Genomic DNA, 24131 nt, shown 5'->3' on the forward strand with positions numbered 1-24131 from the left:
CTTCACTTAATGCCCGCTACTGCTTGTGCCAGATTTTTTTTTTTACTTTCAGCACTTTCAAGTTTCCAGAATATACCCCATGTAGTGAATATAGCTGGCCAAATGGGATTTTCCTCTCTGTTCCATCTTTTCAGGATTAACCTTTAATAGTTGAGATAATACTTAAGATATTTCCAGGAACAGGGATGAGTCAGATACTGTTGTATTTTTGCTATAAAGTTTTTGAAAGATGTTGTGGAAGAAATGGCTAAATTATTCAGTTTTATCAGTAAAGCACCATTAAATATATTCTTAATCTGAATAAAGGGGGACATGAAGGAATGCAGTTAATAATAGGATGCGTTTGCTTTGAGATTCTTTGGAATTCCTACCACCCATAATAACTCCTGAATTTTTCCTTTATGTTGTTCTTTTATTTTATGTTAGCACAAAAGCACTGAGTACTTTGTATTGCACTTGAAAAACAAAATGTGTGACCTTTTGGGCTTGTGGTAAAAGCACCAGAGGAATGCACAAGCACTGCAATTGTCTGCACATCTTTAAAGGAGCAAATTTTCTCCCTGGAGTTTTCCAGAACTTCTTCCAAGGTAAATTTAAAGCCAAGAGAAATTTAAAGTTTTGGCCCTGAATATCTACCCTGCACTTATGCATTTCTTACTGTCCTAAGTATATTATGTAGGAAGGAATTTTATCTTCAGAGATATCATCTACCTAGCTGAGACGTTTGTACAGCTCCATTATTGTAGTATTAGAGTAACCACAGGTTTTAATGTGTATTCACATAGACAGTTGTGTGATAAGGAGGTGCTGAAACGTGCATTTTACAAATGAGCTGAGGAAAGGGTGAACTTTGAGAATGTCCTCACTTCTAGTGAGCTCTCAAAAGCATACTTACGTTCAGTTTGGATGGGCACGGGAGTGTTGGATGCAGACCATAGCATCCTTCACATGATCCTTGTCACCTGGAAGTGATGTCGTGTAATCTGTGTCAAACTGATATGACAACCTAAAATTCTTCCTAGAAAGATTTCAGCTCTGCCTACCTCAAAAACCAAACAAGGCACTTATGAACATGTGGAACTGGAGTTTGGGAACCAACCATGCCTTGGCTACTCATGGCTTTAAGGCAACTCAGGTGCAGAAGAGGCTGAGTTATTCACTCAAGACTGAGCAGGAACACTAGTAAATCAGCAAGTAGAACCCACATTCTGTGTTTGAATCTTAATCAGTATAACAACTGCCATTCCTGTTTTTCTAGAATTGTATTTAAGGTTAGTCTTCAGTTTGGTTTTTTTGGTATACAATGAAACAAGAGGAAGTCAATACAAAAATCTTAGAAATGCTTTCTGGGAATATTTCAGGAAACTGATAGATACAAAGAACTGTCAATACATTAGAGAAAAAGGTGTCTTGGTCACAATCCTGCAGCTATTTCTGTGTGAACACATAAGATGTGTTCATACATAGGATAGCTCCTCCCCATCACATTATGTACATTTTTGTCTATCGATTTCTGCTGCATAGTTTCAAATATTTACCAAAAATGTTTCACAAGAGTGTCCAGAACAAATCGTCAGAAACAATTACTGGATTAAGGATGCTGGATAACTAATGCCATTCTGTAGTTATTATCTGCAATACACAAAAAACTTTGAAGGCAGATAGTCTTACAAACAATCAGTATAATTAGCAAAAAATGTAAACAGCATGTTTTTCTTTTTCAGAGTATCAGATATTTAAATGTACTAAAAAAAAAGAGTTCCCTTATTAGCCTATCACAGTGACAATTACACCATGCTTCTTTACTGTTTGAACTGTTTGCTCTTTGTGTCGCTCCCATTCTTCATCATCTTTGTCCAGATCAAAAGTTTCTGGATAAATGGGAAGCTTGTCTTTTGGGCACTCCTCATAATAACTTCGAACATATTTTCCAACAGACCATCCTTTATATTCCTCAGGCATTTTGCATTCTAGGCCATTGTAGTGAACATTGTAGTGATGCTTCAGCCAGTAAAAAAGATAATGAATGTTGTAATCACATCTCCAAGGATTCTCTCTCAGCCACAGTACTTTCAGAAAGTAAAGATCTTCCAGTACTCCATATTCAAAATTCTGCAAGCTGTTGTTTGATAGATCCAGCTCCTCTAAGTTGTTGAGGCCTGAGAAAGCAGCTAGTCAATAGAAAAATAGTTATTGGTACCTTATGAAGATAGCTTAGAAAAAAACATGCATATCTCTGATGGGAAAAACATGCATTATCTACTACAGGAAAACATTTTCATAATTACCCAGTTATTACTTTTTTTTGGCCTCTAGATTTTAAAATCTGTTTCCCCCCATGTTTATATCTGATAGAGACATGATCAAAGTTTATAATTAATAAAATAGAAATCACTTTTTAATGAATATTTAAAATTATTCTTACCAGGATCAATGTAAGCTATTCCATTGCTGTTTAGGTTTAATATCTTCAGTTCACTGGCATCTTCAAACTCTTTGGCTCGTAGTTGTCTTATTTTGTTGTTGGACAAATCAAGTTTAGCTATATCTGGAGGTATGTTACCTGGAACTTTCTTTAAATCTTAGAAAATGAAAAAGACATAGCTTTTATCAGCTTTAGATTATTCTTACTGCATAGTTATCACAGTTGCATGCCAGACAGAGTTTTGTCAGTCGAGCATTGTTTTGTGTTTTCTTTCCCTTTTATTCCCTCTACTAGTGTCACCAGATTTTTTTCAACTTCTAAATTTAATTTTTGTTTACATGTGGAAATTGTTCTCTTATAGTGAAGGCAAGGTAAAGGCTCTTTCTGTGTTTTATATCTTTATTTTAGTAGAACTAGACCATTCACATAGGGATAGAGTAGATACTGACGATACTATACTAACAAAAATTGTGTGTGAAGGGTTTGCTCATTTAAAGAAAAGAAACCAGAGTAACGATATAAAAATCCATCCAGGCAGCATAGTGGCATTCTGTCTACTTCTCTATCCTAATTGTATCATTTGTAGCCAAAGTAGCCGTGGACCTCTTAGTCATCTGTGTTCATATCCTTACAGTGTTCCTTGCAAAAGAGTTCCAGAAGAATAGCTCCTAGTCCAGTAGTCAGGGCACATGCTTGAGAAGTGCAGACTGTGGTTTGAATCCTCTCAGGGTAATGTTAATAAACCAAATCTCTAGGATTATATTTACTCAATGAGAGTTCTAATTCTGCACTGTCATTAGAGAAAAATGAGCAGTATCTCTTATTTCACCATCTTTGAATGAAAGCAAGTAGTTTCTGATCTGTACTGAAATTTGTGTGGTTGCAGTACTTCTGAAGTTCTGGAGATGTCTGATGAATCAGGTAATTTTGAGACTAAAGCAACATATCAGAGTCTTCCTTTCTTTTATCTGATTATAAGCAGAGCTTTGGTATTATAAATACATAAATATTATAATTACTCCAGCCTGCTGTGGTTGGATGACTTCCTGCTTGTGCAGATGTCAAAGTTTCAGGGCCTATTTGTCACCAAATGAAGGCAAATAATGCTTAAATTTAGAGACTTGGAGGACTTGGCAGTACTAGAAAGCAGAGTTTTTTCAACTGTTCTTGTAAATACAAATTCTTTGCAGAAAAGCAAACAGAAATTGCTTTTGCTTCCAAATGTTTTTATTTCTTTTTATTTGTAAAACAGAATCAAGGGCATAGGGTATTTCATTCTGGAGTACTGAAAGGTCTGGCATATCACTGATGTGATGAGATATAAGCAAATAATTCAAAAAAGAGAACATACACATGGTTAAATGTATTTTTAAGATGATTCTTTCATAAGCTTTCTGTCATAAACTGAAAGCTCCTGACCTGTTGTCATACCACTTTAGAGATATTCATACTCTGGTACACTGCTTGTCTTTGCATCCACTCCGTAGTAAAACAATAATGGATTGCAGCTTTTCATGTCATCTTACTGGTTTGGCAACGGATGCACCATTTTTTCTACTCTGAAATCTTGTCCATGCAGATTTAGAGAAATTTTTGTGTTTTCCTGGGATTTTGTGTGCATTATACTCCAATTTCTGATGAAAATGCCAATGAAATTGTGCATCTGCTGTACAGTAATCATATACAAAGACAGTAAGTACAATGCTTTCATCAAAGATTACCATATGTTCAGAAATGCCAAATATCCATGGGATATCTGCATCCAGCTGTTAAACATATGCACAGTAGATCTGGTACTTCCTAAAAAATATTGGAACATACTCACTGTGTCCATGCTAAACATTCAGGAAATTCTGGACTGATATATTTAGTTCTTGACCTGAAGGAGGGAGTCCCTGTACCCTCTAGTACACTCATGTAGAGTCTGAAGTAATTTTATTTCTCCATTATTAGGACCAAAGACAATAAACCATTTTTTAAATACCCTAAACCCCTGTGAAACTCCCACAAAGATCAGACTACATCAAATGTTTCTATGAACTTAGAGAAAAAATAATAATATTTTTTGTGCCAAAAGTTTTTGAGTATATTCATATATTCAGCTCATCTCTTTGATACCACTAAATGGGGAGAGCTGTAAAGTCAATCTTTTCTTATATTAAGATTATAATATATGCCTGGTTTTTGTTCAATGGCACAGTTTACTGAAGACATAAAGTAATAATGATATAATTAAGATCCTATGAAGGATAATTAAGACCATACTCTTTAATCTAATAATTAAGATCCTACCTACAAAGAAATATAAGGTAGGTGAACATTAAAAAATTATTAAATGTTAGCCAGTAAAGCAGGAAAATCATTAACAAAAAAGATGTAGCAGCTGCATGGTAAAACAAAGAGGAAAGTGAGCCATAGGGAGAAGAAAGGAATTCAACAGCACGGAAAAAAGAAAAAACCATGGACCATTTTTAACGGTAGTCAAATACTGAAATTGTGAATTCCTGATTATCTCCTCCAGCTTGTTCCTGGCATTAAGGTGCAAGAGTAAGGGCACACTGAGGTTTTTACATGAAATTAAGTCACTCTTAAAGCAAATCGAAGTTTAATTGTTCAAAACATACTGCGGTGATCTGGTATTGCAGGGTAAGCTTTGAAAAAGTTGGGAAAATATCCTCACAATGCTGGCTGCTTCCAGTAATGCTTCTTATTTCAGAATTGTTATGTTAAAGAATGATTCTCTTCTGAATTGTTTTGTTGTTTGCTTTGTTTCATCATGGGATAAAATATGGGAAATATAAAGCACAGATAAATGTGCACTTTTGTGTTGATATATATCCCATCTGGTTTACTCTTAAGGCTTAACTGTGGCTTTTAGGAGCCTGAGAAGGATTTAGGAATGGAATGGATCCAAGTGTCTGAAAAACATTTCTTGAAGGCCCTTCAACTTTGCATTGTTTGCTGCGTGTTGGGAAGAAGAACACAGGGGAGGTATTTCTTTGTGAACACAAGCACACAATTTCTTCACTTAGTAGAAGAAATCTTGCACAGCAAATGTGAGGATGCAATGGCTTTCCCTTGCAATCAGGTTCCTTTGGGCATTGCAAGCACAGCTGGCTGCCCCAGCCCTGCTTCACAGTTCACTTCTGTCGAAGTTATTGCTATTTTTGTGCTTGTACACTGGAAAGAAGAAAAGACTCCCTGTGCTTTTCTCTATCAGTTCAGCAGTTTCAGCACAGCTTTAATTTGTCTGATGAGTATGTTTATAGCTGTAAATCAGACTACTAAGGTGCTAGTCCTTCAGTAACTTAAGCAATATTCTTAGGTTTATTCTGGTTGCTTTTTGTTAGCTATCTTATACTAGAGCACTAAGGAATATCTGTGGAATTGGGGCTGCAGAGCGGAGATAAAATGCAGAAAGAATTCCTACTAATTGGTACTAATTATGAGAGAAAAACAATTGAAAGTATCAATTTAAGTAAAGCGAGTACTAGTACTATATTCATTTGCAGTACATAGTATGTAAATAAATGTAGTAAGGGAACAAGAATATTAAAATCATTAATTCAGTTATAATGATAGATACAAACCTTTTCTTTTGCAGTTCAGAGTTGGTACAGGAAACACATACATGTGGCACAAAGAGGAATCAAATTCTGGTTTGACAGGTTCGGGCTTCTCCCGTTTTATGTTTCTGGGGTCCTGCCTGTCCTCTTCACTACATAGCTGATCAGCTTTTATCTCCTTTAGCTTTTGATTTTTCAGTTCTATTGGATGCAAACACTTGGCATAATTTCCCAAATTTCTGTTTGTTGGAACCTGTAGCATTGTAACAAGGGTTTCTAGTTCACAGTTGCAATGCCAGGGATTATCATAAAGGCGTAGGTAGTTTAGACTGGGTGTATAAATAAAAATCTCTTCAGATAAACTCTTAATTTGGTTATGCTGAAGTAAAAGTGTGGTAAGTTTATTCAAACCAAAAAAAGCCTCGCTCTCAATTTTTGATATATCATTCTGTTGTAAATCTAGACTTTTCAGTGCTTTATACTTGGAAAACATATTATTCTTCAATTTGCGAATCCTGTTTCTTGCTAGCAGCATGTGTTTTATATCCTCTGGCCAATCAGGTCCCACAAAAATCAATTTTCTCTCCTGACAATCTAAGTATTTCTCATGAAGGTGAGTGTAAATATCACATGTTAGACCTTGGGCATTGCGCTTAACAGTGCTAGATGCTCTCCTTAAGATGTTTTCCCTTTCATTGTTTTTCAAACTCCTGTTCCTTGTCCTTCTACAGTCAGATGCCTTACAAAGAAAAAGTAGTACTACAATAGTAATTAGTTGCATCCTGACATTCAGCTGGCCCCAGTTATTTTCTGTGACAGCTGGAACAGTTGAAATTTTTGAATAGTCTGAATCAGTGTTGTACAGATCTGAGGAGGCACAGCTGGGGTATGTGGGATCCCTGTGTTGGAAGAAAAGTAAAACATTAGAACAGATGAAATGGGCATTTTCATGGAGGCTTGTACATAATATGCAGCATTCAGTCAAGTACTCAATCATCACATTACTCAGAGCTTCACAAATACTTTGAAGATTTAATGTCCTATCTTTGTTAGTTAGTTTGTTTCTTTGTTTTTGCTGTCTCTGGTCTACTAGGTCTAATTGATAAAACATGGGAAACTATATGGACCAATTTCTAAATTATCTTTGTCAGGAGGTTCTCATGTATTCAGGAAAACGGCATCAGGTTGGATCTTCTTTACATTTAAGTTAATCTTGGAAGTTGGGTTTGAAAGAGGAGTTTGAAGCTGATATATTCCAACTTTCTTGGTGCTAAACAACTGGAACACATACACAGCCAGACCAGGGAAAGTCATCCAGTGACTGTCAAACTCACAGTTTTAGTCTGCACTTGAGTGTGGACTTGTTTTCAAGTCATTTTCTCAAGTCAGTTTACTCCAACTCAGTAATCTACTGTGACCATGAGTTCAGGATATTGGCCTAGATGGACTGAATGTGTATGAGGAATTCATACACTTATGTCATATGCTGAGAATTTGAGCTGTTCACCTTTAATATAATGTGGGTTTGGTTTTTTTTTTTTTGGTTTCGTGGGTTTTTTTAGGTGAATGTAGGAATTTGCAACTCTTGAATATCTCTGAATTCCAGGGGTTAAATGTAAAGGCTATAGACTTTTCCTATGAACTCTAATTTATACCAAGAGGGAAGATTTTTTCCTAGTGCTGTGGTTATTTGGGTACACAAATGTTCCTGATAAAAAATAAAGACTTGTGTTCTCAAGTACTTTGAAAATGGAATTTAGTAGGATTCAAAGATAATCAGTGAAGTTCTCTTTGGTTTTATACGGTACCAGGGAAAATCATATATTCCATTTCAATTAATTTTAATAAACAGGCTTCAAAACTTCACCAGTTTGGGAGGAGGGTTTTGTTATTATGAGCTTGGAGTTGTTCATAATGCATTTTAATACTATATTGTTTTCAGGTTCCTTTATTCCTTCCTTCAGCAGTACACTTGAGCTCTAAAGACATCTCACTAAATTTCTTGATATTTTTGGGAGCTTTTAAAAGGTGTCTAAGAATGCAATCACCATTATGTATTTGTCCATTTTTTTCCAGTTTAACATTTTCAGTTTTATCTTGCTTCCATTAATTCTCTTTAATGTTTTTTTCATTACTGTCTCTGATGGAAAAACAATATTTCACTCTGCCTTAATTAACAATTTCTTAGAAAAGACACCGATATGTGCAAATTTTTCTAGTAATAAAATCAATCTAAAGATACAATTAATATTTTGTTAAGAAATTATAGTTCTTAATAGACAGATGATGTATACATCCATTTATAGGCTATTCTAGTGTTAGGTATATAAACAAACAATTTGGTATAGTTTAGTTGTCTTTGTAGTGAAGTGTACGTGCAAGGTTCTAGCCAAGAAACATGACAGTATTTACACACAAGGTTTTAAAAATTACCACAGATGAACTACAGCTTATGTACTTGATGCAAAAATGGCTTATCATAGTCAAGTTAGAGAGGCAAGAGCTGCAGAAGAATCATGAGATTCTAATTTATAATACTCTGCTTTACATGTATCTTCTCTGTCCTATTTATTGCCAAGTGTCTTGTTCTCATAATTTTCACAGATTATGTAAAATTCTTTGCTATAGCAGCTACAAGGAATGGATAAAGAATTACTATGAAGTCCTTTGAGTAACACTGTAGAATCAGCTTGCTACATAACATAATACTTGCTATATGATGTTATAATTGCAGTGTAATATTTAGAGGTTGTGTGCCTCTCCAGGGTCATGTTGATTGTACGTTCCTGCTTTCTGTCCAGTGTCTGGACTGTACTGGACTGCGTGGGCTTATTCCATCCCAGCTGTAGGACTTAGTGTTTGCCTTTGTTGAACTGAATGAGGTTTCTGTCAGCCCATTTTTCCAGACTGAATCTCTCAGAATAGCAGTTCTAGCCTCCAGTGTATTAACAGATCCCCCAGTTTGGAATAATTTGTGAATTTGCTGAGAATGTACTCTGTTCCTACCATCCAAACCATTTATAAGGACATTTAACAGTCCTGGCCTCCATACTGACTCTTGAGGGATGCCAGTTTCCACAGGACACCAGTGGGACTTTAGCACTATTGGTGACAACCCTTTGGGCTCACAGTCAAGACAAAGTTTCACTCATCTTGAAGTCCATTTACCCAGTCTTTATTTTACCAATTTGGCTATAAAGGATACTATGGCCTGTCCTGAAGGCCTTTCTGAAGTCAAGATGCACAATAGATGCTTTTATCCCCTTATCTGTAGATCCAGTAATTCCATCGTAGAAAACTACCATCTTAGTGAGGAATTCTTTGCCCTTGGTAGATTCACACTGGCTGCTTGCTGTGACTTTTTAATCCCTCATGTTCTTGGACAGGCCTTCAAGGAGGATTTGCTGCATAACATTCCCAGGGACTCAGGTGGAGCCGACTGGCCTGTAATTTCTTGGATCTTCCATTTCCTGAAAATGGAAGACATTTCCTATCTTCCAGTCATTAGGAATCTCCTCTGATTGTCGTGAACTTTCAGAACTGAGTGAGGCCTCTCAGTGACAAGAACCAGCTTTCTCAGCTCCTGGGTGCACCCTGTCTCACTCTGTTTCCTCAGGTGCTCCCTGACATTAACTTCTTCTACCATGGGTATTGCTTCATTCCCAGAGACTCTCCTCATAGGCTCCAAGCGAGGCACCTGGGAAGCCTTCAGACAAGCCTCAGCAGTAAAAACTGAGGCAAAAAAGTAACCCCTTTTTAACGCTATCCATTATTCCACAGCCCTCCAGGGCTGTATTCCATGAGATCCTGTTAAGCAGATCCCTAAACAAGCCAAAATCTGCTATCAAGTTCAGGGTTTTTTTCTGCTATGGTTTGTCCAGTTTTCTTCTCTCAGGATTTTGAACTTCTCTTTTTCATGGTCACAGTAACAAAGCCAGTCTAGTTCTTCACGTTCCTTCACCCCTTGAAAAACGTATTTCCTAGACCACTTGTCAGTCAGCTGGATCAAGAAATTGTCTTCAACATACTGTGGAAGTGCCTGAATTTTTCATGCCCAGCCATATTGTTCTTCCAGCAGGTGTCACAGTGGTTAAAGTCTCTCATGAGTAACCAGGATAAGCAATAGTAAGGCTTCTTTCAGCTACCCAAAGGTTTCATCTGCCTTCTTTACTTAATCAAGCAATTTGTAGCAGATACCTACCACAATGTAACCCTCACAGATCTAGCCTCTAATCCTTAAAATAAGATCTTGATTGGCTTGTCATCCATTCCAAGGCAAAGCTCCATGTGTTCAGGCATAACTTTGCATAGAGTGCAACCCATCCTCACCTTTCTGGGCTGTCATTCCTAAATGTTCTGGAACCATTGTTCTGTACAATGTTCTGTACCCCTCCGCTTGTGCGTGCTACCCCTTTGCAACTCTGGAGTCCCAATGAAATCACAGCTCTGCATCTGTGTGTGGACTTTGGTCCCTGCTGGTTGATTCCTGTGCAGCAAGTGTTTGTGTTCAGACACCTGGGACAGACCCTCGGTTGTGCTGCTTTCATGTGGAAGGTTTTGGAGTTTTCCCTCATCGTGCTATTCCCCCCAGTGCTTTCTCATCACTGCCCGTGCCTTCAGTCCTCTTCAGGTTATGGTTATCTTCCATCAGCATACCTATTTTCACTGATATCTCCTCTCTCAAATCCTTCGTTACAGGAATATATTTCAAAAGCACAAACTGTCCTCTTTAGAGTTAGTTGATTGGTATTGAATTACCAGCTATCTGGATTGTCCTTTTGCCTGATAACTGAAATAGTGACAAGGTGACCACAATATGGCAAAAGGTATGCACTCAACTACTACGTTTTCATGTACAAGTGCTGACTTTTTGCCTTTCTATTATATTGACATTTACTGTGAAATGTTCTTCATACTAGGAGATTTGTTCCCATTATATAATAATGGAACGATATATAGAACACTATAGGTAGAACCTCTTCTGCAGGTCAATAAAATGTAGAAGCACTATAATTACTCAAATCTAACATTCCACCTAGAAGTTAGAACTAAACAGGAAGAATTATGTAAATTATATTACGGGTTAGAGAAATGCGCCAGAGCTCATGGATAAAATTCACCAGTGGTTTTAGATTGGCTAAGAGTAATCTTGATTTACCAAAATGTGTAAACATGTGCTAACTTTCAATCATATGAAAAGTTTTCATGCTCTATAGGTCTGTATAGTGTATGTATCCTCGAATTAAAATGATAAAATGACCATACTTCAAGTGAGTAAGAGTAGCATCAGATGTCTCTCAGTATTGCACTCTGAGGATTCCAAAGAAAATGGCTGAGATGTATAAAAATTATTATGATGATTTAAAAATATTTAATCATGGCTTTGTTCCCTTGAAACTCTGCATAAAAATGTAAGATAAATTAATACAAATACAAATATAATTTTAATATACTTCTGGATTTTTTTCATTAGTCAGGATGAATTGATGAGACACCAGAAGGCTGCAGAGCTCTTCTCTATTTAAGTCTGTTGTATAGAGATAATACTAATGGAATAGTCCTATGACTTTTGTCAAGGTAAAATTAATCAGAAATACGAAAGTGTATTTGTTTTAATCTTGTAGGAAATTTAGAGGCATATGTAACAGGAATACTCTTTTTAAGTGATTTGCAGGATTCTGTCTGCTATGAAAAATTAAAGAAATGTCCCATACATTTCACTTAGATAGCAGTTCTTTTATCTTTTTAGTATATTTAAAAATATATGGTAGAGTCCCCTATATATTGCACAGAGTTTACAAAAGTTTTTAAAAGAACATGCTACCCAAAAATTTCTTGTCCATGTCCAGTTCCTCACTGATGATGCAAGAAGTTTGCAAGTTAGATAAGTTCTTAATAATTTGTTTTTGAAACAGAGGATTGTGGATAGGTGTATTGTGTGAGCCAAGGCCTCGTGTGACAACTGCAAAAGAAGGATTTATTCCAAACTCTTATTTGGAAGATCAGTGAGCTGAAAGCAGAGAATCGTACAGAAGTCTGCCATTCCTGTTTTTAAATGTATCCCTTGAGACCTGAAGTCTGCCTGGCTGGTAGAATTGCTGCATTAAAAGCTGCCATGGAGGACAAGAGATGTGCTGGTCCATGACAGCAGCCATCACAAAGATGGATATAGATTTAAAGATAACTGTACATTGTTTCCCTTTTCTATGAGGAAAACAAATGTCTCTTTCAACAGCATCCCCACAAAGCTCAGAAACATGTTTTTCTTTGGCATTTGCATTATACATTTTGACTTTTGTTTTTCTTAGTCTGTAACACCATATCCTCATATAACTAACATTTGTTTTGGCAAAGTTTTGTATTTTATGTCTCCAATCTTACCACTCATCTCCTCATTAGTATTATCCTTATTATAATCTCTGTTTTCTCCATGTTGCCTGGTATTTTTAAATTTCCATATATTTATGCTGAAGTTTGGAACATCATTTCTTTTGATGTGTAAATAGCACATACCAAAGAAAAATTATCCACTATTAAAATACCTTTTGCAATTAATTTGTACCTTGTTAATAAGAAACTCTCCCAGTCACACATGATGGTTCTGATTTAAAACCATAAGATTCCACTGTTGGTATTGACAATTTTTGGACAAAAAAGCAAAGCTCATTGTTTCTGAAATTATGTGGAGGTACAGAAAGTTGCTGTCCTGTGAAGATTTTGATAGCAGACAGATTTCATAAACATTTTACATCATCTCAAAAGCATTAGCTCAGCACAAGTCCTCTGTATATGGTAACTAATACAAAGTGCTTAGAGGTGGCAGTATTGCATTTATAATAGTGCACGTGAAGGTTGCTGTGGTATGTCAGACATCCTTTATTGGAACAAGGAGCTAGTGGAGTGTACTCCTACTATTCCATACAAGCATTTTAACCTCCATATTTTCCAACACAAATAATCAGCTACAATTTCCCTCTGAAAAGTTCTGTTGCATTTGGTAGACATGAATATTGTCCATCAAGAATAAATGTCAGAAGAGGATTTTGTCAGATTGCTTTAAAACAATGATCCTGAGATTGCAAATGTCAAAATTAATTGAAGAACCAGTATGATTTAACTCCTGCAGAATTTAGCTCTAACACAAAACAAGAATTTTTAGTAGTCTGTGTGCTCAATATTGTTTTAAAATGGAAAAGAAGGAATGTGTTAAAATTCCCAGATCATAAAAAATTAGTAATATGACCTATAAAGAAAATTAACATCCTTTCAAAAATATTATAAGGTTTTGATCACAGCTTTCAATATGCAGTAAGAAAGGCTTACCTGTGTCTTAAGTTGTGCAACCTTGTAGCAACATATACTTTAAAAAGACTTAGAACTACCAGAGTATAAAATTCAGTCCTAATTTATTATCTATTTTATCAGATATGCTTGAAGTATGCTTCTCCAAGTTTGATTTTTGCTACTTATTTCTGTGGGATATGACCCTAAAACGCAAAAAGGCTTAGGCTTCTACAGAGAAGGATACTTTTATTTCTGTTCTTAATATGAACTAAATATTTCCATTTTTAAAAACAGACACCAGAAATAACACATGCCTTTATTTTCTAATATCTAGTTCTGATGCACATTGTCCATCTTGTTGGGTTTTTTTCGTGAAATGTAATCTTATATTTAATTTCTTAATATTTTGTATTATTCTTTTTTGACAGCATTCTTTTGTACTTCCTATCTCTTTGTCTTTGTGTTCAGTTCAAGTTAGCATGTTTTCCCACTCTATATTGAAAGTATAAAGTCAGCTCCAAAAGTCAGTATTGCCACTCCTTAAGCAGTCAGCTCCTCAGTGGGTGTTCCCATCTTTCTTCAAAATGCCTGCTTTGGCTGACTTGCAGAACTGCATTACTATATCCCTACAACTAAATGTCTACCAGAACAGAAGGTCCTAATTCTAGGTTTTGATTTTCTGCATGCTTTCATTTGTGGTGCTTGTGGCAATTGTTATTTATTCCAGTTAGAAATGTAGTTCAGTAAAATGAATAGTTTCCAGTATGATATAAACCAAAGCTGCAGATGGAAACTTAAGTAAATTCAGAGTATAGATTCTTGCTTTTACAGAGTGCTGTTGGTTAACATTTTCTACTTACACAGTTTGATCTCTCTTAACTAATGTTTAGTATAAAGAAATGTTTTCCAAAAGAACGGATCAAAATCTAAAATTGCGTGACTCACCTTAGGATAATTCCCTTTTGTAACTCTTTCAATTTTTCATACTCTTTTAATAGTACTCTTCTGCATAATTATATTACTTGAGAAGCTTTAACTGCACATTTAAGCTTTTAACGTTCTTTGATAGAGATCTGGTTTTCATTTCCAGCAGGCACTGCTTGTAAAATTAATGGCAAAGGAAGTCCAGAAAACTTACACTGAAAAATCATACTTGCAAAGTATGCACAAAAAAGTTCCAATTAATTTAAAAAGTATGCTTTTGCAGTTATTGGAGATAACTTTAAAATTATACTGGTTTCATATGGTGAAACATGTTGTATGATAGTGCTATTCCCCAGTAATTTGCAATACTAGGAGCAGAGAAAAAATTGCAGCAGAAAGGATTTTCAAACATCAGCAAGAAGATAACTCAATTTCATATTGAACATCTTTTCTTTACAGTAATTTTCAGAATACTTTAACAATGGTATTTTATGTTCTTTTGATTCTGTACCATGTCCTTGTAATAATTTTCTTTCTGTTGTTTTTTGTGGTTTGGGAGGTTTTTTGGTTTTTTTTTGTTTTTGTTTTTTTTTGCAAAGCAACTTCCCCACTTTACAGTATCTGAGTTTAGCTCACTGCAGAAAATTCACAGACAAAGGTTTACCATACCTGGACTCTGGAAGAAGCTGTCACAGGCTCATCTGTTTGGAAATGTCAGGTTGCATTCAGGTTTGTAGTTCACGTCTTTCTTTCATTCTGAGAAGCAAAGAATCCTTTATATGACTGGCTGCATCCTGCATTCATGGTATACTGGAGCTGAACGAGTACTGCAGCAGCCTTCCAGGGTTTTGAATTACATGACTACAGCTGTTTAAGTTTTACTCAGGAATAATAGCACTATAGGTTTGGATCCCTTCCAGCAAACTGTCAGATCTATAAACAGCTAGTGCTTACTGCATAATGAGAACAAGGCTTGCTTTTTGTAGCCATAAATAGACTAATTCTATGTCATGATTAGTTGGGGTTTAAAATCTGGAGCTTTGGAAATGCAGTTTTTGCTAAGATATCAAAAAAATAAAAGACACTCTGTGCTGGAAAAAAAAAAGAAAAATTTACAATTGATTTCCTAAAAAGGAATTTAATTGAAAAGTTAATTTTTCTTACTATTTTATATTGCTTTAATATATAAATAGACATAGTATTTATAACTGCAATCAAAAATAGTTAATATTTTGGATTATTTTAGTATCCTACTAAACTGCTAAAGAAAACTGAAGTTTTAGAATGTGGTACATTTTAGAAACTTTCAAATGTATACTGTATCTTGAAACATACTCCAAAAGCAATATGAAATGCCAGACTGTAAGACAATAAAGACTCCACATACATTTCTCTATACACTGAGTAGATTCTCCATATTACAAAATACCTGTGAAATGATAAAGAGGTGGAGTCTGAATAATATCATGGTTTAACTTTGCATCTAATAAAACCTTTTCAGAACCAAGGATGAAGGCATGTGGGGCAACATTCTTGTTCTAATTGATCTTTACTGAGTATCTGTTTCTTGCTTATAACAGTCATCCTGAGACTGTTGTGCAGTGACAGCGTGAAGTTTGAAATGAGGGCTGAGATTAGAGGAAAGTTAAGAACTACCTACCTCTGAGTTACTTTTTCAAAATGCCAGTAATTGGTTCTGTTTCCCAAAAGCATCATTCCTTCTTGTTCAGAAGTGTCATCATGAGCTGTAGGGATCTGCCTCTAGAAAGCATGATCTCATAGTACTCAGAGAAAAGGGATCATCATCAGACTGGGAAAACCACAGTCCTTCCCTTCCAGAGGAAAGTGGGCTTGCTTGCCAGTGTATTTGAGAGCTCTGAAAGGAATTCCACAGCTTGCTCCATTTTGGGTTTCCCCATGATTCTGGAGCAGTGCTTAATGATTATAACCAAGTGCTTAAGTAAACAGTTAAAACCAAAAAGAGCATCAAATTGCATCACAGTTACAGAAAGCATTTTAATAAGATAGGTTTTTTTCCCTCTCACTGGATGAACTAAACCAAAGGGAACTTCTGAAAGGCTAATATTTCAGATTTAGTTAGAAAAATGTAGAGAAGCTATAGTATAAATATTTAAATTATGCTAAAAATGTTCTATAGAACAGAATATATATTCTATAGAATATGTATTTTCCCTGTTTTTTCATTATTCTTTTTTCTTTTATTTTAGTATTAGAGTTCTTTTTATATGAATTCTTCTATTACCATTATTACCGAAGGATTTGAACATCTATTTAGAAAGCCCATGTGTAAAATGGGTGATTATGCGAATGATTTTGTAAAGTGGCAACTTGAGGACCAGGGCATTTAAATAGCTTGTTAAAACATAGTTAGGCAGAAAACTGGGAATTCTAGTTCGTTGTCACGAAGCAGGGCAGTCTTTCCTTTGACTGTTATATTAATACTTGGCGATAACACTGGATGAATTGTAGGTAAGGGGGTTTTTTTTGCATAAAACACAGTAATCAAGATCGTGTCCTTATGACACAGGTGGTAAATATTTTCACTAATGAATTTCAACATATTTTCATAAAAATACAGAGATTCTCTTGTGTCTTGCTCAAAGGGTACCCTGTTACACCACTGATGTTCTCATAGCATTACGTAGAAAGTATAAGATTTCTTTGTCCTGCTTCTGAAGCTGAACAGCACAGGAGGAAAATTTTCTGATGTTAGACACAAAACTGAAAAGACAGGAGGGTATAAAGCAATTGCATGTCATTTATGAACATATTAGGTGGAAATGATACAACTAGAACAGTTTGATGAGAGGTATTTCCAGTTAAATTAGAAAAATGAAGGTGTTCAAAGAAATTGACCTTTTTTTTTTGGTGACATTTGTGGCTGATTTTCTGACTGAAACTATTCTGGCCCAAAATGTGTTGGAACAGTCTGTCACTTACTGTGGTTTACAACAGCTGGATAAGCCACTGGGAAAAATAAATTTGACCCTTTCATTTCTTGACATCCTGCAGTGTTAATGGAGATGTCAGGAAAGCTATTGGTAAATGTGTAGGCTTCACCACTTTTCACCATCTGCAGTCCTCCTGCTCTGGCTTCATTGGGAGAATTCTCATTTTGTCAAATTCGAGCAACAAAAAGGGGCCATCACTCGGGGAGCAAGTCTGAGCCATGTTCTTTATTTATTGAAGAAGAGAACTGATTGTTTACATTTCCTGAGTACAAACTTGTGTAACTGAAGAATACTATAAGTTACACACGGACTGCTATTTATTTTTAGAAAAATGCTAATTCAGGAGTATGTTAATATAAGCTTTTTCTTTTGTACAGTGGAAAACTAAAAGAAAAATAATATGTAGAGGCAAGCCGTTAATGTAATGTGCTAAACATCTGAAGGGATGCCACAATTCATTTTATGATTCTTGACAAAGAGAGGACACAAAAAAAAAAGATAGTCCCTTGTGCCCCAGAGAGTACTTCCTCGATCCTGAACATTGATTTTCAAGTTTCTACACTCAGAGTGCGTTGCCAATACTGGAATCATAGAATATTGTTTCTTCAAAATCCCTTCTGTACTGCAGACAGCATTCTGCCTTGCAGAATGGATTTCACAAATACAGTCAGTTCTGGGGAGAAAGATGGAATTTTAAAGTAGGAGATGTGTAGTAAAGAAGCCAAAACCTGAATAAAAATTCTGCATAGTCCTATTCTTTGGGATTAAGAAACTGTAAAAAGATTAAATTAAATGAGCTTTGAGATTCTTACAAGCATTTTATCATTTCACTAAATTTTTTTTCTAAATTTACGGGGACAGATCTTTAGCTGTGGTTTGCTCCATGTTTGTTTTGATGTACTTTCATTTCAGATCACAGTATCCTAGCATACAATTTAGAAAAAACCTAAGTCAGTCATTTACATATTAGACTGAAAACTCCTGCAGACACGGACTTATATTTTACTTGTTTACTTTGTTTTATTTTATATTTATATTTTATCATTCCATTAACTTCTGATTTGTATGTACAAGAAAAGTAAAACATTTATAGAATAATCTTACAGGTCATGCTGGAAAAGTCTATTTTGCAGAATTTTGTAGGAGCTAAGACTCAATAACCTTCAAAAGATCTTTCCTCACAATTGGTTTGAAGGAGAAGGTTTAAGTTGGTTTTTGCTCATCTGGGGCAAAGAATTCAGTATTAAACTCCATATGTGTCCTAACACTGATTCTCCAGACAAACTCTTCACTCTTGAGGCAATCTATTAAACATAGCAATTTCAGGCGAGTTGAGAAAGCAATTGTTTTACTAAAATGTGCACAAAATTTCATATTTCTAAACTTTATCTTCAAGAGTGCCTGAAGTTTCATAGATAGTCCATATGGGCTTTAGAGAAGAAATTAAGGTTAAGATTTTATCATTCTGGGAATAAAGGAAGATAAGATAAATACATATGATATTGCAATAGCATCTAAATGTTGACTAATTTTATTTAATCTTATCTGAATACATGTTTCACACTGGAACTTTCTCAGCCTGATGCCCGAGACTCATTATCCAGTTATTAAGTTAAAAAACACTTCTAGTGAAAAAAAAGTTTAAACAATCTGTGCAGGGGTATTATTAACTGTTTCAGTATAATTTGGTTTGGATTGCATGGAGGAAAACACCAGATTTCTGCTATTTGTGGTATCAAATGGCTATGTTAAGTGAACAGTGTTTTTCCAGACAGAGATTAAAAGTCCTTTAGACTGCAGTTAACATTATGCAATCCTTAGTGAATTCCAGAAACAGACATGCTACTTTTGTTCCTCAGGATTGTGGAGTATGATCTGATTACCTGCTACCTACCATCTATCCTTTCGAGAATGGGAATTTCACTTAATTTTAGGCCTCTAAACTAAGGTGGTGCCTAGAAAATTAATTTATCTATGTAACCGTTAGAGAGGGAGGGAGGTCTCCAGAGGCGATTCAGACTTTGTCAGGTCTGACCTGTCTTGGGATCTTTGTTGCTCTTTGCTATACAGAGATCCCAGGATTCATAATTATTCTGTTGTGGCGCTTGAGAGCCAATGAGGAAGAGGCCTGTTGCAGGGTTAGGTAAACTCTTGCTTGGACGAATTGGTGATGCCATGGTAAAGCAATTGGTGCTTCCTGACCAGCAGAGAGTAAAGATTTCCCAGTGCTTCCCTCAGGCAGCTGCTTGTGTGATATTCACAATCAAGCTAATCCCTTTCATACATACTGAAGGTTTTGGGCTGAGGAAACAAGATAGGATTATATTGTCCTACATTACATATGCCAATAGTGAGTACAAAATTAGAATTGGACAGCTGAATTTTATATTCTGTCCTGAGAACTAGCACCCATCTTTCCACACCAACATTTTACCTTCTAGTGATCATTAGCAGTAGAAAAGAGTATTGCCTTTGCCATATAGTGTTAGTGGTTGTTTTGCAATCATTTGTGGTGGGCAAATCCAACCTATCCTTGCTGATGAGTGAGATCTACAGTACCCTCTGCAGATCCTCACTGATGTGTTACCCATACCAACCACATTCCCAAAGTCGCAGTGCCCTTTCGTCCAACGGACATATCTCAGTTGGAGGTGCTGTGAGAGCCTGGACTGCACCAACAAGCTCTACATGCTCTGAGCAGCTTGTGGTTACGAGATGGTTCTTTCTGTATAATCCTATTCTGCAGCCCTGCAGCCTCCCAAGGTTTTCCTTCTTCATCTCTTTCTTACGGTATGGCTGTTCTCAGAGGAGCCTGGTCCAGGTTCCGCAGCTGCACCATGTCAGACCTGACCTTGAGCACAGGCAGCTATCAGGTAGTTGATGGGATTTATATTGCCATGCATTCCTGGTAAAATATTTCTTCTATTTATTTTGGTGGTAGGGTTTTCACTCTCAATTTGCAGGCTGCTACAGATCCACTGTAGTAAAAACATTTATGCTACACTTGTCCTGAGCTTAAAACACACCAGATTATTTACAGTGCTAACAGTGCCAGTGTGTGTCATGAGCCACACCATATTCTGGCTAGCTGGCTGCACAAACATTTCCAGCCACTTCCCTTCTAGTGCTGACACCCCCGCTGCACAAGGGAAAAAATGCAAAGAGTGCCACAGTCCTTTAAGGAGAGAGAAGACATTTGACATCAAAATATTTAAAACAATTTACAAAGAATCTGTTTAAAAGGCCACTCCAACGTGAAAATAAAGAGCAAGCCAAGCTGGGCATAAGTTAAAAGATGGGGCATTATGTCAGAAAAGAAAAGACAGTCTGCCTTGATTATAACTTAAAGTCAGTTACTCCATGAAAAAAAATGCCAAATGCAAAAAGAACCCGAATGTTAAGTTTGCAAAATGAAGAAGAGCCAGAAACCCAGGGTGTGAATCTTCTAAATTCAATGCAAGATGGAAGGAAAGCAGGCTTGACCCTTGTTTCCACTGATAAGTAGTAGAGGTGGGGCACAGCAAGAATCCCTCCTAGTATACTTTGTATTACAATTTTCCTGCTTTGGATTCTTCTCTCCACAGGCCTCATTTGGTACCCAGGGAGTATGACAGACTACTTTTTTCTATGGACATTTTGTGAATGAATTCCTGGTACACAGCATGGCTGTAGTCTGAACCGCACAAAACTGTTATAGAATGATAGGATCGTTAAGGTCAGAAAAGACTCCAAGATCACCAAGTCCAACCATCATCTGTTATATTATACAAATTCAAACCCTTGGGAAACAGTGAAATCTTTACCTGCAAATATCAAGGGGGGAAATTCCTGGGGAGGAATGATTCACATCCAAGTTGTCTGTAGAACACGAAGCTAGAAGGAAACTGTCCTTTACACAGCATTTATATGTCAAAGGAAATACTTCGTATGCCCAAGAGTGAACGGACATCTATTGAATTTAGGTAGCTGTAGAGTTGTCTCCTTGGAGTGATAAAGGGAATAAACTGAATTAACAAATCCATCTGTCCTTTTGTAACTTCACTGAATATTGCTCTGTTAGAGTATTCAGGGTTGGTGATGTGGTCCTGCATGAAGGATTCTGTAAATGAGCTCAATGTTATTGTGATTGCACAGGATCTTTCCTTGTATCCCCTCTGAATTTAACACACATTTTATGTGTGGATCTGGATCTGGAATGGATCCAGATGGAATGGATCTAGAAAAAAAGCAATGAAGATACTTTACTACATTCAGAGCTTGCTTCAAACTGGATTTTAGCAGTGAATACCTCATAAGGCTGCGAAAACTAAGGTAGAATAATGTGACAATGACATTCATTACTACTTCCATAAATGGTGTCAGCTGTAAAAATTATTGGACTTTACTCTTGCTTGATTAAAAGACACACTTTTTGGACAGATCCTTTGGATTATGTTGTTCAAATTTCAGAATAATATATATACCCTATGGGTCTGTTTTTCTTTTGGCAAGATTAATGCATTTCTTGTCTTAGTGAGCATCTAGGTACCTATGGTTTTAAAATACTGAAGAGATCTCAAGCTTTCCCTGTAGTGTTTTTGTTAGGGTTGCTAAGACATAATCATTTTATTTCTTGTCTAAATTTCAGTTGATGTCTTCAGAAGTATTGCCAATGGCTGCAATGGAATTCAAGATTTGCTAATCAGCAAAATGCCAACTCTTACAGACAGATGTATTCAAGTAAGAAAATAAATCTGTACATTTGGAGAAACTTTCTGATGTTGGAACTGGGTTATCCTCTCATATGACTTTAAAGAAAGTTATTCAGAATCAATTTGAAAGGAAAAGTTCTCTCCAAAACATTAGCTAATTATGTTTATAAATCTTGCTCACTTGCAGTCCTGTGCAGAAAATTTCAGTTGTCTTGTCTTCTTTTTTGCATTAGTATGTCTGAATTATGGTCTTCCAGTCTATAAATGAGCACTTTTCACTTTTTTTAGTGTTAAAGCTAATGTAATATATGGGAACAGCATTCTCTTACTGATTTTGCCCATCAAAAAAGAATTTCCAGGCTTCTGCAAAAGTGATTGTTAACTAGATCAGTGTCTCACATGTGCCATATTTCATGTCTCCAGGTACTTACTTCTTTTCCTTGTGTTCCAAAACATAATAAGTATATGAAGAATTTGTGTTTTATATACCACTCCCTGTCTAGAAGTTACTGTTTAAATGGATTATAACTATTTGTTTGAAATGGTAACATTTTGCTGTTATATACAGAATATTTGGTGATCTTTTTTTATCTGACAGCATAGGGATATGAATGTTTTATGTCACCTTCTCTCTTCAAAGGCTCTGGTTCCAAAGCACTAACAGATAAGGTCTATTTTCTTCCCTGACTCTCCAAAACTTTCTGAACTTTTAAAGCCCTTGCTGAATGTAAACTTGTCAAGGTCAGCACTGAATATTAGTATATTAATTCAAAAAATTCTTAGGATGATATATTTTTAAAATTCAGTCAGATAATTTGAAATAAATCTTTCAGCTCATTTCAGTGGATGTTTGGATCAGTCCCTTAATGTATGTCAGATGTGTAACTTACATCTTTAATATTTCAATTTCAAGTTGATGAGTAAATGCAGCCCCATACATCAGGCACATTCGTATGCCTGTTTGATGCCAGAAGATTACAGATGTTGGTCTTAGGATGATTTCACCATTGAAACATATTCTTGTACTGAATGTGGCAGACTGTATAAGGTACTAGATCAGATTGGATTTCTGTAACCATTGCAAAGGGATTGTAGTAGTTAATTATACTCGTAATAAGTCCTGTTAACACATGTTTCAGTTTTAAAACTAAATTCTTAGTATGTTAATATATGCATCTGAATATATAGAAAAAATATTTTATGCAAGTAGTTTTTTGGTCCTGTATCATGTTTTCAAAAATCTATTTATTATTACTCCAATTCAAGCAAAAAAACTAACTGTAGATTTAGTATGACTTCATAGCCACAGCATATTTCAGTGCTGGAATGTGGCTATGAAGAAGACGAATATGATAATCAAAGACAATTCCAGTGTAACAATTATATTGAAACTTGGACATTATTTAATTTTCTGAATATTGAAATAATACTTTATAACTGTCTAATACTAAGATATAAATAAAACTGCCAATTTTTTTTACAATTACGAAGAAAACATTGTTATTTATGGTATAGGGGAAGGATATATTTTATATGAAGGCTTGTTTTCCACTTCAGGTGTGTCACGTATCAGTAGAAACAAAGAAAAATGAAAGAAGTTCCAAAGCTGCGCATTTATTCCCTGTTTTATGGCATAGGGAGAGAGAGGCAAAGCCTACAAACATTTCAAAATCAACAGACCTATAAACAAAGAATTTAGAATTGCTGTTTGTCCTAAAGTTTCTGACCTTGAGAAGTTTTAGGGATTCTGCTTTAACGTGTAACTAAAGTACTTTTTGTGCCTGTTGAGGCTGTATAAAAATCTGATAATATTGCCTGTAGAAGCGTCGAGAAGAGCTGGAATAATACCGTGGTATCATGTTGGTAGTTCAGCTGGGCAGGTGGGACAGCTGCCTGTGTATTCTGGTTTAACATTTAGAAGGCTGGGTTTCCAGTCTGTCAGCCAGATCATGGGCTGTGAGTGTGTTTGCACGTGTCTACTGCCTCTAGTGCTAAAGAATTCCTGAATTACCCTAACAAAATTTTTAAGCAGTTGTAAAGCTGTTGTAGTACTCTGTACTTACTTTATTGCTTTTGCAGACACTTTTAAAAGTTTCAGCATTAACAAAGTTATAGATTTTAACACATCTAAACTTGCGTGGTGGGTTGACCCTGGGGGCCAGGTACCCACCAAAGCTGGTCTCTCACTCACCTCCGGTTACAGAATAAGTATTTTTAAATTTTTTTAATTCAGTATTGCCAGGACCTGCCATCCTTATAGACTTCATGC

General features: G+C 35.9%; 1 protein-coding gene across 2 annotated transcripts; it reads right to left on the reverse strand.

Moving 5' to 3' along the window:
- Positions 1 to 1243: 1243 nt before the first annotated feature.
- LRRC17 (leucine rich repeat containing 17) lies at positions 1244 to 15035 on the reverse strand. Of its 2 annotated transcripts, XM_027741763.2 has the most exons (4): positions 14869 to 15035; positions 6016 to 6890; positions 2426 to 2581; positions 1244 to 2171 (listed from the first exon to the last, which is right to left on the reverse strand). In XM_027741763.2, the coding sequence occupies exons 2-4, from the start codon at positions 6770 to 6772 to the stop codon at positions 1768 to 1770; spliced, it is 1317 nt and encodes a 438-aa protein (XP_027597564.2). In that variant the 5' UTR covers positions 6773 to 6890; positions 14869 to 15035; the 3' UTR covers positions 1244 to 1767. The 2 variants fall into 2 exon arrangements, with proteins under 2 accessions (XP_027597564.2, XP_039243274.1); XM_039387340.1 differs by lacking the exon at positions 14869 to 15035 and having other exon boundaries at positions 6016 to 7690.
- Positions 15036 to 24131: the final 9096 nt, after the last annotated feature.

This window comes from Pipra filicauda, unplaced genomic scaffold, assembly GCF_003945595.2.
Source record: "Pipra filicauda isolate LSUMZ 115617 unplaced genomic scaffold, ASM394559v2 scaffold555_size307855_pilon, whole genome shotgun sequence".
In the NCBI taxonomy this organism is placed as follows: Eukaryota; Metazoa; Chordata; class Aves; order Passeriformes; family Pipridae; genus Pipra; species Pipra filicauda.

Coding starts and splice junctions, on each gene's coding strand:
- LRRC17 (XM_039387340.1), bottom strand. CDS start 7,102: ATGTTTTATCAATTAGACCTAGTAGACCAGAGACAGCAAAAACAAAGA. Junction 2,582..6,015: donor TCTGAACTGCAAAAGAAAAG/GTTTGTATCTAT, acceptor TCATTTTCTAAG/ATTTAAAGAAAGTTCCAGGT. Junction 2,172..2,425: donor AATAGCTTACATTGATCCTG/GTAAGAATAATT, acceptor TCTATTGACTAG/CTGCTTTCTCAGGCCTCAAC.